We start from the raw sequence: 14,260 nt of genomic DNA, 5'->3' as shown, positions 1-14,260 counted from the left end.
AAAAATTATGATATGAAGAAAATGCGCCAACTATAAAAATGGATGTTTATACGAATTAAATCATCCACTTTTACAAATAATTATTTGTTTAAATATTACAAATAAATATTTTAATACAAATTTTATTACAAAAACTTGGCGCCGCTAAACCGAATAATTTGCCAGCTTTCTTTCTTTTTCTTTTGTGCGTGCATCTGAATGTGTCAGTGCGTGCTTGCGTGCGTGCGCGCGTGTGCGTGTATGTGTGTATGTGTGTTAGTATATAATTTTATTTATAAGAAAGCAATTTTTAATATCTCAGTTTCTTATGCGTGCGTACATTCGAATCTCTCTCTCTCTCTCTCTCTCTCTCTCTCTCTCTCTCTCTCTCTCTCTCTCTCTCTCTCTTCTCTTTCTCTTTCTCTTTCTCTTTCTCTCTCTCTCACGCGTGCGCGCGTACGTGTATAATGTATATAATGCTATTACGATTTCTATTGTAAGAAATTGTAAATTCAAGTAATTATTATTTTATTATGCAAGTTAGATTATAAGAAAGCTTTTTGTATTAAAGCAAATTATTCGGTTTAGCGGCGCCAAGTTTTTGTAATAAAATTTGTATTAAAATATTTATTTGTACTATTTGAACAAATAATTATTTGTAAAAGTGGATGTTTTAGTTCGTATAAACATCCATTTTCATAATTGTCGCATTTTCTTCATATTGTTGCGTTCACTCGGCAAATCTGCTTCGCACAATCACTCGCGCACTTCTGCGCGAAATGACAAAGACACTCTCTTTCGTAAAACTCTTTGATGAGGCTTGAAATACAAAGATCGTTCACGGATCAAGATCAAAGCACGTCCGCTCGGCTCGAAATTTCAAGCTCAACTCTCCCTTGACAACGCGTCAACATCCGTAGTCAAGGGACAACGTTCACGTTCCACGGAGAAATCCCGATGCACCGAACAATCTCTCGACTCGGGCGCAACACATATCATAATTTTTGTAGAGAAAATGAACTTTTTGTTCTTTTTGGGGGAAAAGACAATTTTATTAAAATTTCCTTTGTAGTGCACATTTGTAATGCCAAATAAAAATTTTGTACAAAAATAGATTTTTGAAGGCGTTTCATGCGCGCGTATACTTGGCGCTTTATACCTTTTTTAAAAAAGGTAATTTTGTTGGGATTTCACTCATTTTATAGTACCAGATATCTCATTTCTTTTTATAATATATATGAAGGTCTTCAAGATCTAATTAAAGATTGAGACTCAGATTTAATTAAAATAACAAAACAAAGTTATATTGGTTTTATTCTTTATCTGTAATATTCACATGTTTATTTCATTAATTATCAATTATATTTTTATAAATAATGTGATGCGTATAAGGTCTAATACACATATATAAACGGAGCATAAACTTATTAACTATATTATTCGGAGTATATCTGTTTTTCACATGCTTTCACATTGAAAAAGATACTCTGCAATAGTATATAGTCAGTATGTCTAAATATTTTTATCCGCTTGTATATGTATATGTATATTTATATTATAACTTTGTTTTTTTTTTTGTTGCGACAATACAAAAATTAACATTTTTTCAAGTTTACTTTATTGCTTATATAATATTAGGTTTTTAACAAACTAAATTACGCGACAAAAAATTTAATATTCTCTCACATACTCAAGCAAATAGAAATGCCTGGACATATTAACTGTACTATTTCAGATTGATATTTCCTTTTTCACATGCTTCCACATTGAAAAAAATTACGTATCCGAATTAGTACAGTTAGTATGTCTATCATTTCTATCCGCTTGTGTATATGTATTAAAATTATGTATATTATCTTTCTCTTCCATTGAAAATGTCTACTTGTATGTATGCGTATCATTGTTTTTTTTTTTTGTTGCGACACGCGGAATATACGACCTAACATTCTCTCACTCTTTTATTATAAATAACCTAATAAACATTTCTTTTAGACATCAAATAATGCGATGCAATTGAAGTCTAATATTCTGTCACATAAAAATTGCCCAGACATATTGGTTGTACTGTCTCATGTATCCAAACATAAGCATAGTAAAACCTTAAAGACACACATGCACACACGCACGCACATACATTTGGCATCTTTCTTTACCTTTTTTTAAAGAAAGATAATTCTGTGCGGATATTATATATTTTGTGGTGTTAGGCAACTTAAATCCATGAAACTATGATTAACTTACTACGATATGTTTAAACAAAACATTAATTAATTAAATTTTAATTAATTAATCCGAAGACATCTAATAATACTAGTGCTAATTCCAAGTTTGTATCTCTAACCATTCTCGAGATTTGCATTTTTTAAATTTAATTAATTAATTAATAATTAATTAAATTTTAATTAGTAATTAATCCGAAAACATCTGATAATACTAGTGCTTATTCCAAGGTCGCATCTCCAACCGTTCTTGAGATATACATGGTATAAAATTTAATTAATTAATTATATAATTAATTATTTAATTAATTAATTAATGCGAAGACATCCGATAATACTAGTGCTTATCCCAAGTTCGTATCTGTAACCGTTCTCGAGATACACATGCTACAAGGTTTAATTAATTAATTACTTAATTATAGATAAGCATAAAGTCTCTAAAGTGTTTCGATGATACCACTGCTTATCCCAAGTTTGCATCTCTATTATTAATTAATTAAATTTTAATTAGTAATTAACCCGAAAACATCTGATAATACTAATGCTTATCCCAAGTTTGTATCTCTAACCGTTCTCGAAATACACATGCTACGAGGTTTAATTAATTAATTAATTAATTAATTATTAATAAGCATAAAGTCTCTAAAGTATTCTGAAAATACCACCCCCTACAGCATGAAATATTGCTGCAACGTTGCAGAAATATTGCAATAGTGCATAATATAACCAATATTGCAGAAATATTGTAGCAATATTACAAATATAATATTCCCTAGCAAATGTTGCACAATATTGCAGCAATATTACAAATGTAATATTTCTTAGCAGATGTTGTGCAATATTGTAGCAATATTACAAATGTAATATTTCCTAACAGATATTGCACAATATTGTAGCAATATTATATTGCAACCTTGCAAAATTTATTTCCGTATAATCCGTATTTCTTAATCTAGAACTAACAATAAGTAATATTTTACATAGTTTTAAGGGACAAATAAAAAAATAGAGCAGGATATTTTTATTTTAAATTTTTATGTAAGATTAGAGCTAAAAGATACATAGATGTGCAACAAATTCTGTAATCACGACAGCGTTGCGTCCCATACTAGATTGAGTGAAGCAAGTCCAGAAGATGTTCACTCTGACTTATATATATAATACATCAATTAAACATGTGTGAACCATACATGCATGTGTAATTCTAGCGTATAAATTGATCAGGATGGGCATTTTCTGGACTTGCTTCATTTTAATGCTTACTTAAATCTAGAATGGAACGATATTCGATATCCGTTGGTATATGTTAATTTAATTACTTTTTTAATTAATAATTTTTTAAATTATTGTGCCGTAACGGTATGACAATAAATTCATTTTTCGTTTTTCGTATAATACACATCTTACATATTATTTGATTAATTTAACCACCTGCAACATTTCCTTCATATTGCGCATTAACGTTTCAGAAATATTACAGCAATCTTACAAGAAATATTGCAGCAATATTGCTGAAATATTACAGAAATTTTACGGGGAATATTGCAGAAATATGTCAGAAATATTGCACAATATTGTTTTGGAGCGGACATAGGAATATTGCTGCAATATTGCAGCAATATTTTCTGCAATATTTCAATCTTGCAAAATAATATTTCTGCAACGTTGCAGCAATATTTCATGCTGTAGGGGACTGCTTATCCCAAGTTCGCATCTCCAACCGTTCTCGAGATTGCATGTTTAAAAATTTAATTAATTAATAATTAATTAAATTTTAATTAGTAATTAATCCGAAAACATCTGATAATACTAGTGCTTATCCCAAGTTTGTATCTCTAACCGTTCTCGAGATATACATAATACAAGGTTTAATTAATTAATTAATTAATTAATTAATTAATTCAAAAACATCTGATAATACTAGTACCCCACACAGCACACTTTATCCTAGGGATGTCCCTGGAATGTCATTTTGGGATATCGCAATATCGTTGGATATCCGTGGACCGTCTGCGATATCCAAGGGATATCCAAGGGATGCACAAATGTTCACCGATTTGATATCCTGTAGATATCTCAAACGATATCCAAAAGATGTCCAAGGGATTTTCTAAGATATTAAGAGGCACGGTAGTGCCTCGCGCCAAGTGTATGCGCAGCGAGGCACCACCGTGCTTCTTTTACGCGAGACGTCGTTTGCGAGAAGACCGTAGTTATCGGATCTCAATAACGACTTAATTGATTGATTTCTAAATAGGCTTAATAGATAGCTTACATCCGATTTATATAATAAAAGTGTTTTTATTTTTCCGCTATATGACTTACGAGCGGAGGTATCGCGATTAGAATTTTTCGCTCAAGAGTAAATTTGGTTTAAGAAACGTCGTAGTCATCATCATTATTATCGTCGTCGCCCGGGGCCCGGCGCCTAGGACGAATGGTGGGGATTTGTACTGTATCCTCCTTTATCTTTTGTGCTCACACATTTGACAACAAGGATGAACGATGCACCATGCGCCATGAAACGGAACGCACCATATGTATCGTGAAGATAATCGAATCCGTGCCGCCGCGTGTCGATCGAGTGACAGTTCGAGGTTAGAGACGTGTTGACGTGTGCGAGGTTAGCGGCGAGTTAGTTTTTATTAGTGTTATGCACAATTATGCATATTACATCGTGGATTACATTGTAGAGGGAAATTTGCATAATCAGATAAGTTATACAGAGTTTTCATTTTTGTTAGAATAAATAAACTATTTTGAGATAAAATTGATACTTTGTGTTATGTTTCCTTTTTTAGTTTAAAAGAAAGAGGAAGAATTACAAATCTTATAAGACAATTCCAAAGAAGCTGAAGTTGACGGAAGAGCAGCAAGAAGCGTATAAAATCATTAATACTACAACCTTACTTACAAAGCTACTAGTTCTACATTATTTACAAAGCTACTAGTATTGGATAGTAATGATTTGTTCCAGTCAAAATTTCTATATGGTAAGAAAAATTTTCATTATACATTCACAAAGATCACATTCAAAATTTTAGTTATTGTTTAATTAATGCTCTTAAAACATATAATCATATGCCGACTTGGCAAACTTGAGAAGTTTCCGTGACAGCCACGCTTTTGTTCACTTACGTAAGATCAATACTTTGTGTTATTCTTTTTTAGTTTTAAAAGAAAGAGGAAGAATTACAAATCTTACACTGTCAAGGTGTATCTTAAACTTAAATTAATTTTAAAGAAGCTGAAGTTGACGAAAGAGCAGCAGGAAGTGTACAAATTCACTAATTCTACAACATTACTTACAAAGCTACTAGTTCCACAATGTTACTGACAAAGCTACTAGTACTGGATAGTAATAATTTGTTCCTGTTAATACTACAATGCTCACTATTTAGTTTGGATTTAAAATTTCTATATGGTAAGAAAAATTTTCATACATTCACAGATCATATTCAAAATTTTACGGTTATTGTTAATGAATCTATTTTGTTTTTATTATGCTCTTGGAACATATAATCATGTGTCAGCTTGGCAAACTTGAGAAGTTTCTGTGACAGCCACGCTTTGTTCATTATTACAAGCCGGCACATGATTATATGTTGCAAGCGCTTTAGTGAAACATGGACAAAATATGTTGCAAGCGCTTTAAGTGAAACATGGACAAAATAGGTTTATTATCAATAATTGTAAAAGACAATAAACATAATTTTAAAAGTACAATTATAATTTAACTACAAATAAAAAATTTTTTTAATGTCTTTTTGAATGCATGAAGAGAATTGCATTAATTATAATAAATTGTTTCGGGATAGTCAGTACTACACAATATTATTCTTCCTTCCTTCCCTCTCTTTCTCTCTCTTTCTCTTTCTCTCTCTTAATTTAACAATAATACTCTTTCTCTAGCACAATAATTATAATTTATTTATACGTATAAATAAGAAATATGTGTAAATTGTTCACCATTACAAGCCAGCATATAATTATATGTATGTTCCAAGAGCATTAAGTGAAACACAGACAAAATAGGTTTATTACCAATAATTGTAAAAGAACAATAAACATAATTATAAAAGTATTATAATAAAGTGTTTCGGAATAGACTTTTTTTAAAAGATTTACTACGCAATATTATTCTCTCGCCTTCTCTCTCTCTTTCTCAAATCCTTCTAGCACACTTATTATACATTTGTATTTAAGAAATTAGAATATATTCCAATATTATTTAAAGTAATGTTAATTTTTAAACTGATAGTATATGTATGGATTTAAAATTTCTTTATGGTAAGAAAAATTTTCATACATTCACAGATCATATTCAAAATTTTACAGTTATTGTTAATAAATCTATTTTGTTTTTAATTACTGCTCTTGAAAAACAGATAATCATGTATCGGCTTGGCAAACTTGAGAAGTTTCTGTGACAGCCACGCTTTTGTTCACGATTACATAAGATCAATACTTTTTGTTATGTTTCTTTTTTAGTTTTAAAAGAAAAAGAATTACCAATCTTACACTGTCAAGGTGTATCTTAGACTTAACCCAATTCCAAAGAAGCTAAAGTTGACAGAAGAGCAGCAGGAAGCGTACAAAATCATTAATTCTACAATATTACTTACAAAGCCACTAGTTCTACAATGTTACTTACAAAACAACTAGTACTGGATAGTAATAATTTGTTCCTACCAATGCTGCAATGCTCACTATTTAGTTTTGATTTAAAATTTGGATTTAAAATATGGTAAGAAAAATTTTCATACATTCACAAATCACATTCAAAATCAAAATTTTACAGTTATTGTTAATGAATCTATTTTGTTTTTAATTAATGCTCTTGGAACATATAATCATGTGTTGGCTTGGCAAACATGAGAAGTTTCTGTGACAGCCACGCTTTGTTCACCATTACAAGCCGGCACATGATTATATGTTGCAAGCGCTTTAAGTGAAACATGGACAAAATAGGTTTATTATCAATAATGTAAAGGACAATAAACATAATTTTAAAAGTACAATTGTAATTTAACTACAAATAAAAAATTTTTTAAATATCTTTTTGAATGCATGAAGAGAATTGCATTAATTATAATAAATTGTTTCGGGATAGACATTACTACACAATATTATTCTCCCTTCTCCCCCCCCTCTCTTTCTCTCTATTTAACAATAATACTCTTTCTAGCACAATAATTATTATTTATTTATATGTGTAAATAACAAATATGTGTAAATTGTTCACCTCTACAATCCGGCATATAATTATATATATGTTCCAAGAGCATTAAGTGAAACAGAAACAAAATAGGTTTATTACCAATAATTGTAAAAGAACAATAAACAATTATTATAAAAGTACAATTATAATTTAACTACAAATTTAAAAATTTTTTAATGTGATTTTTGTAAACGCATAAAAAGAATTGTATTAATTATAATAAAGTGTTTTGGAATAGACATTACTATATACGCAACATTATTCTCCCTCCCTCTCTCTCTCTTTCTCAAATCCTTCTAGCACACTTATTATAAATTTATATTTAAAAAATTAGAATATATTTAATATTCCAATATTATTTAAAGTAACGTTAACTTTTATATATATTATAAAAAGAAATGAGATATCTGACACTACAAAATGAGTGAAATCCCAACAAAATTATCTTTTTAAAAAAAGGTATAAAAAAGCGCCAAATATACGCGCGCATGAAACGCCCTCAAAAATCTATTTTTGTACAAAATAATTTTAATTTGGCACTACAAATGTAAAAAATTTTAATAAAATTTTCTTTTCCCCCAAAAACAGCAAATAATTTATTTTCTCTACAAAAGTAATGATATGAAGAAAATGCGCCAACCATGAAAATGGATGTTCATACAAACTAAAACATCCACTTTTACAAATAATTATCTGTACAAATATTACAAATAAATATTTTAATACAAATTTTACTACAAAAACTTGGCGCCGCTAAACCGAATAATTTGCTTTAATACAAAATTGCTTTCTTACAATTTAACTTACATAATAAAATAATAATTATTTAAAATTACAATTTTTTACAATAGAAATCGCAATGGCATTATATGCGCATAACATTATACACGTACACATGAGAGAGAGAGAGAGAGAGAGAGAGAGAGAGAGAGAGAGAGAGAGAGAGAGAGAGAGACATATTCGAACATACGCACGCATAAGGCTCGATTGTTCCAACTTCTTTGTAAACTTAACTATCAATATATGTTTGTCTATTTATTTAAGAAAAGAAATGAAGATAGACACCTACCTGGTAGATAAGTTTATCAAGAAGTTGGAATAACCGGCCCTAAGAGACTCAGATATTAAAAATCGCTTCCTTATGAACAAAATTATATACTAACACACATATACACACACGCACGCACTCAAATCAGAGATGCACGTACAAAAGAAAAAGAAAGAGAGCTGGCAAATTATTCGGTTTAGCGGCGCCAAGTTTTTGTAGTAAAATTTGTATTAAAATATTTATTTGTAATATTTGTACAGATAATTATTTGTAAAAGTGGATGTTTTAGTTTGTATGAACATCCATTTTCATGGTTGGCGCATTTTCTTCATACCATTACTTTTGTAGAGAAAATAAATTATTTGCTGTTTTTGGGGGAAAAGAAAATTTTATTAAAATTTTTTACATTTGTAGTGCCAAATTAAAATTATTTTGTACAAAAATAGATTTTTGAGGGCGTTCCATGCGCGCGTATACTTGGCGCTTTTTTATACCTTTTTTTAAAAAGGTAATTTTGTTGGGTCGTAATATACCCTAGTAAAAAAATTTGTCAGAATTTAAAAAATTTTTTTCAGGATTTCTGATAAATATTCCGATTTTTTATAAGAATTGAAACGTTTCTCGGAAAAACTTTAAAAATGAAAAATTTTGATTAATTTAGAAAATTTTTGAATATTTCTAAGTATTTTTAAAAGTTTCTAACAAGGGAAGTATCACAAGTGTCCGACGCCAATTTGTTTTTCCTTGAAATATGTTGTCAAACACACAAATCTAAGAGACACGTATTTTTTTTTATGAGCGGAGTTTCATGTTTAGAGGGTGAAACACCCCTTTGAAAAAAAAACAATTTTATTCTTTCGGAGCGAATATTATCGGAAGTATAAAAGATAGAAAAAAATTTTTTTAATAAAAGTTGTACGGTTTCAAGAGTACCTTAAATTTGTAAAGAAAAAAATTTTTTTTTAATTTTTTTGTTTAACAAAACACCCCCCACCATTATTTTTTTTAATTAAAAAAAAATTTTTTTACTATATTAAAAGATTTTTTTTTCTAAATTCAACCATGTATATTAAAGTTATGTTACGAAATATCATTTTTGAGAATTAATTATAAAGATTTCCGTATATAAGCTATCCGTGCTCATGTACGCAAATAATTATCGTCTAAACAAGATTATACACAATTTTGATAAGATATATAATAGAAATCTATATAATTGATTCTAGCATCACAAATTATAAATTATAAATAATATTAAGAATTATAATGGTTTTTATTACTTTTCTTTAAAATTAGTAAATTTTTTTATTTTACTAATTTCTGTACATTATTTCTTTATATCTTGTGATTATTTTCTTAAAGCTATTTTTGGTCTTATGCTTTTATATTTTGTTTATTTACATAATAAAATTGTGATTTACATCATCACAATCATTTCTAAATATGTATTAATAAAATAGTTTTTAAATATTTATACAATAAATTTATACATTTTGTATTGTATCATTTACTCATTATACTCATTGCAATAATGATACTCAACGAAGAAATGTTTTAAACATAATGATTTTTTGCACCATGAACATTTTACTATAGCTACATTATTGCAACCTTCGACATCACATGTTGTTGAAGTATCATCCAAACTAAATTCTACTGGATTTTTAAATTCCTGTAGTCTTTCGTTCGTATAACCACTTTTAAACCACGAATATTTAAATAAGTTACGATATCGCGGGGATGACAATTGATTATGTATCAAAGATTGCAATTTTATTATATTATTTCGTTCATGCAAATTTATATCACATTCCAATAATAAAACTATATCTGAAAATCTTTTAGCAAAATTTTTCCAAATTCTAAATCCGTAAACATCTAATGGTTGTATTTTTCCTGTAGTACCTTTCGGTATAATCATGGTAGTAATATGTTTATCTAGAGGTGTTAAATCCGAAATGATATTGGGACAATGTCCGGTCCATGAATCGATAAGAAGAACGCTATTAGAACCAATGTTTGAAAAATAAGCTTCTAACCACATTTTAAAATGATCTGTAACAAATATAAATTAATTTAATAACTTTCTTATGATTGTTATTAGATTGTTAAATTAAATATAAAATTTTATAAAGATGATAATTGATTATGTATCAGAGATTAATTTTATTATATAATTTTATGTAATTGTTTATCCAAATTTATATATTTTTTTAATTATCAATATTTAAAAATCTAAAACCTTATAAAAGGAAATTTATATTACCTGATGTCATTTTACCAGATTTCGATGCTTTTACAATAACATTTGTTAGTTTAAATAAAGTTTCTTGTACTCTCGGTCCAAATTCGCCGTTAGCTTCTTTCAAAACAATAAATAAAGGTGACAGCAAATTACCATTACATGATATTATTGGTTGTATCGTGTATGAATGGGTTGTTGATGACACAGATTGTACGATACGCCCTACTTTTTTTATTCCTTTAGGAGACAATGATCTTCCAAAATGTATTTCTAATTAAAAACCACTTTGATCAGAATTATAAACATTTTCTGCTCCAAACTGTTCAATAAGTGGTTTCACTGTTTTTAAAAAATTATTTGCTGAGTTTTGTAAATCAATAGAATCTTCCACTGTTCTTTTAGTTACAAACTTCGTAACTTTTCTTGAAACAATTCGATGGGATTTTTTGAATCTTGATATCCAGCTGTGAGATGCTTTAAATATAGGAATTACATTTCCTATTTCTTCTTGAGCTTGTAAAGCCCATCTTTTTAAATCGATATCATGAACCATAAATCCTGATTCAATAGCTGCAGTAAATTTATCATGTGTAAATTTGGAGATATAAGATAATTTTTCCAAACGATTTCCAGTTGATTGTAGTTGTTCTTCCCATCGTCTTAACTGACGTTTAGATGAAACTCTTTTAAATTTACTTTGTACTGATTTTAGAGAACGATGCCTTTTTTTGTGGTTAATTTCTTTATTATCGTCTAAATTCCGCCAATATTCAACAGCTCGTCTTTTATAAGTACTGTCAAAATTTACTTCACTGTTTGAACACTGTAGATGAGAATTTAAATTATCTTCACTCCATGCTTCTTTGTCATCTTCAATTATTTCGAAACTGTGTAATTTATAAGGTTCTTGATAATCGAGGTAGGTTTCTTCCATCACTTCCAATCCATTATAGTGAAAAATGCTATCTAGCAATAATTTTTGTATGTCTTCTTTTAATTGTATTTCTGCTTCAGTTACTGGCGTTTTTGTTAGATATATTGAACTTATAGATGCCAATAAAAGTCTAACAACATTAAGCGGATTGAGAATCATTTGTAAAGATGTTAAACTTTGCTTTGTATTATAATTTAAAATCAATTTAACGAATTGCACACATATGATTATTACAAAACGATTGCACTGATTGAACGTAAGACTGCTACATGACTATATTTATACTGTCAATTTATACTTATCTTGAGTGTACACGTTAGCCTAATAAGAGATAAAGATTAATTATATTTGATGAAAACATTTTAATTGAAACATGTAATTCATCACGTTCTTGATATGAGGGATACGTGACTTTTAGTTTATTATATATATATAGCAATAATTTTTGTACGTTTTCTTTTATATATATAATGAACTAAAAGTCACGTATCCCTCATATCAAGAACGTGATGAATTAAATGTTTTCAATTAATATGTTTTCAATTTAATTAATTTTTATCTCTTATTAGACTTACATGTATATTCAAGATAAGTATAAATCACGTGTTTTCAATTAAAATGTATGTGCAATTTGTTAAATTGTTTTTAAATTATAATACAAAGCGCATATGAGCACGGATAGCTTATATACGGAAATCTTTATAATTAATTCTCAAAAAAGATATTTCGTAACATAACTGTAATATACATGGTTGAATTTAGAAAAAAGAAATCCTTTAATATAGCAAAAAAATTTTTTTTAATTTAAAAAAAATAATGGTGGGAGGTGTTTTGTTAAACAAAAAAATTTAAAAAAAATTTTTTTCTTTACAAATTTAAAATACTCTTGAAACCGTACAACTTTTATTTAAAAAATTTTTTTCTATCTTTTATACTTCCGATGATATTCGCTCCGAAAGAAAAAAATTGTTTTTTTTCAAAGGGGTGTTTCACCCTCTAAACATGAAACTCCGCTCATAAAAAAAAATACGTGTCTCTTAGATTTGTGTGTTTGACAACATATTTCAAGGAAAATCAAATTGGCGTCGGACACTTGTGATATTTTCCTTGTAAGAATTGAAAAAACTTGAACAAAAAATAAAAAATTCTAATTATTTTTACGGTAATCTTGTAAGAGGAAGAAGACTATAACAACATGTTCCAGCCAAGCCACAGTCGTACCCGTTAAAGCATGTTTAATCTTTATATTTGAAAAAACGGTCACCCATCCAAGTGTCAACCATCGCCGACGTTGCTTGACTTCAAAGACCGTACGCATCCTAACGCCACGTGATAATCCATGAACACTTCTTGTCTATGCATACATATTTGTTATAGATCACTACAATAGATGTTATAAGAAGGATGAAATATGTATAGTTAACAGTAGTTAATACTAAGGCCCGGTTCCACAACTCACGGTTAAATTAACTGGCCGATTATTCCATTGGAATTGACCAATCGTATTTGTCGTTAAGCAAAATTAACAAATACGATTGATCAATTCCAATGGAATAATCGGCCAGTTAATTTAACCGTGAGTTGTGGAACCGGGCCTAAGAGAGTTCTAACCAGGGGGCTCCGAGGAAGGTGCGGGTGTGCGGGGGGTACCCGTAGGCGCGATGGTATGACGTCACGCGAGGAGGGGGATCTCGCGGTGCGGAAATTGCTGACGCAGGATTTTCGTGTCCGCGACCCGGGAGCGGGAGAGGGGGAATCGGGGTCCGCGACTGCCGCCGCCGCCCGCCGCCTGCCGCTGCTGCAGCAGCCATCGCCGCGGTGCTCGCTCTCTCCCTCTATTGCGAATCTTTCTTTCTCTCTCTCTCTCATCCGTACGCGATATTTCCAACCATACAGTCTTATCATTCTCTCGCTCTTTCTCTTTCATTCGTTGTGTTCTTTCATATGCGGTTACATACATGCGTTCCCACCCATCTTATCTATGTACCTCCTACTCGGTTCTGCGCACGCCATTATACCTCAAAGGAATAGGGAAGAGAGAAAATAAGTTAGAATAATTACTTATAATTTTTTTCACTTATTCCTTTTGTAACGCGTCGTATACAATATTGTCTGATGCATAAGCCATCAGTTTGCAATCTACGAGCGAAGTTTTTACACATATTTCATTTAACAATTTGACTGCATTGCACTTGTTATGAATATTATTTCGCCGCAAACAGTTTACAAATTGATTATATCGTTTTTTTACTATATGCATATCATTCCATAACTTAAAATATGCATTATTGATAACATCTTCAAGATTTAGTAAAAATTGTACAGTCGATGGTTTCATGTACATAATTTTGTTATTTAAAGTGAATTTTATGATACTCTCGTTACGTATTTTAACGACTTCGATGAAAAGATCATTAATCCACAACGATGTAGCGGTTGCCGACTGCAGGAGTTGCTCGATATCCGTCCGTTTCTCAATCATTATTACCCAGGTATCACGTGACAGCGGTATCTCATTGCTCTTGTTGTCACCAAGAATCATCTCTACAAAAGGCTCAAGTCCCACACTGATTCCTATATCCAAATATTTGTAGAATGTAGCTGTCAAAGCAAA

The 14,260-nt window shown here is 29.8% G+C and overlaps 2 protein-coding genes and 1 long non-coding RNA gene across 5 annotated transcripts in view; 1 reads left to right on the top strand and 2 right to left on the bottom strand.

The window, feature by feature from the left end:
- LOC118646396 overlaps window positions 1–4,654 on the bottom strand; it is a 28,261-nt gene extending 23,607 nt beyond the window's left edge. Inside the window, exon 1 of the long non-coding RNA XR_004963941.1 lies at window positions 4,524–4,654. This is a non-coding gene — a long non-coding RNA (uncharacterized LOC118646396). The remainder of the gene's footprint in view (window positions 1–4,523) is intronic.
- LOC105837229 (tuberin) overlaps window positions 1–14,260 on the top strand; it is a 210,931-nt gene that overhangs the window by 175,387 nt on the left and 21,284 nt on the right. The window lies entirely within an intron of this gene.
- Window positions 9,526–12,490, bottom strand: LOC118646392. Of its 2 annotated transcripts, none has more exons than XM_036289139.1 (2): window positions 10,734–12,490; window positions 9,526–10,522 (listed from the first exon to the last, which is right to left on the bottom strand). In XM_036289139.1, exons 1-2 carry the CDS (start codon window positions 10,741–10,743, stop codon window positions 9,975–9,977), a joined length of 558 nt encoding a protein of 185 aa, XP_036145032.1. In that variant the 5' UTR covers window positions 10,744–12,490; the 3' UTR covers window positions 9,526–9,974. Both variants share the same exon structure in this region; 1 of them encodes a protein (XP_036145032.1).

This window comes from Monomorium pharaonis, chromosome 1, assembly GCF_013373865.1.
Source record: "Monomorium pharaonis isolate MP-MQ-018 chromosome 1, ASM1337386v2, whole genome shotgun sequence".
Lineage (NCBI taxonomy): Eukaryota > Metazoa > Arthropoda > Insecta > Hymenoptera > Formicidae > Monomorium > Monomorium pharaonis.
This window is presented reverse-complemented; position numbering and strand designations above follow the sequence as displayed.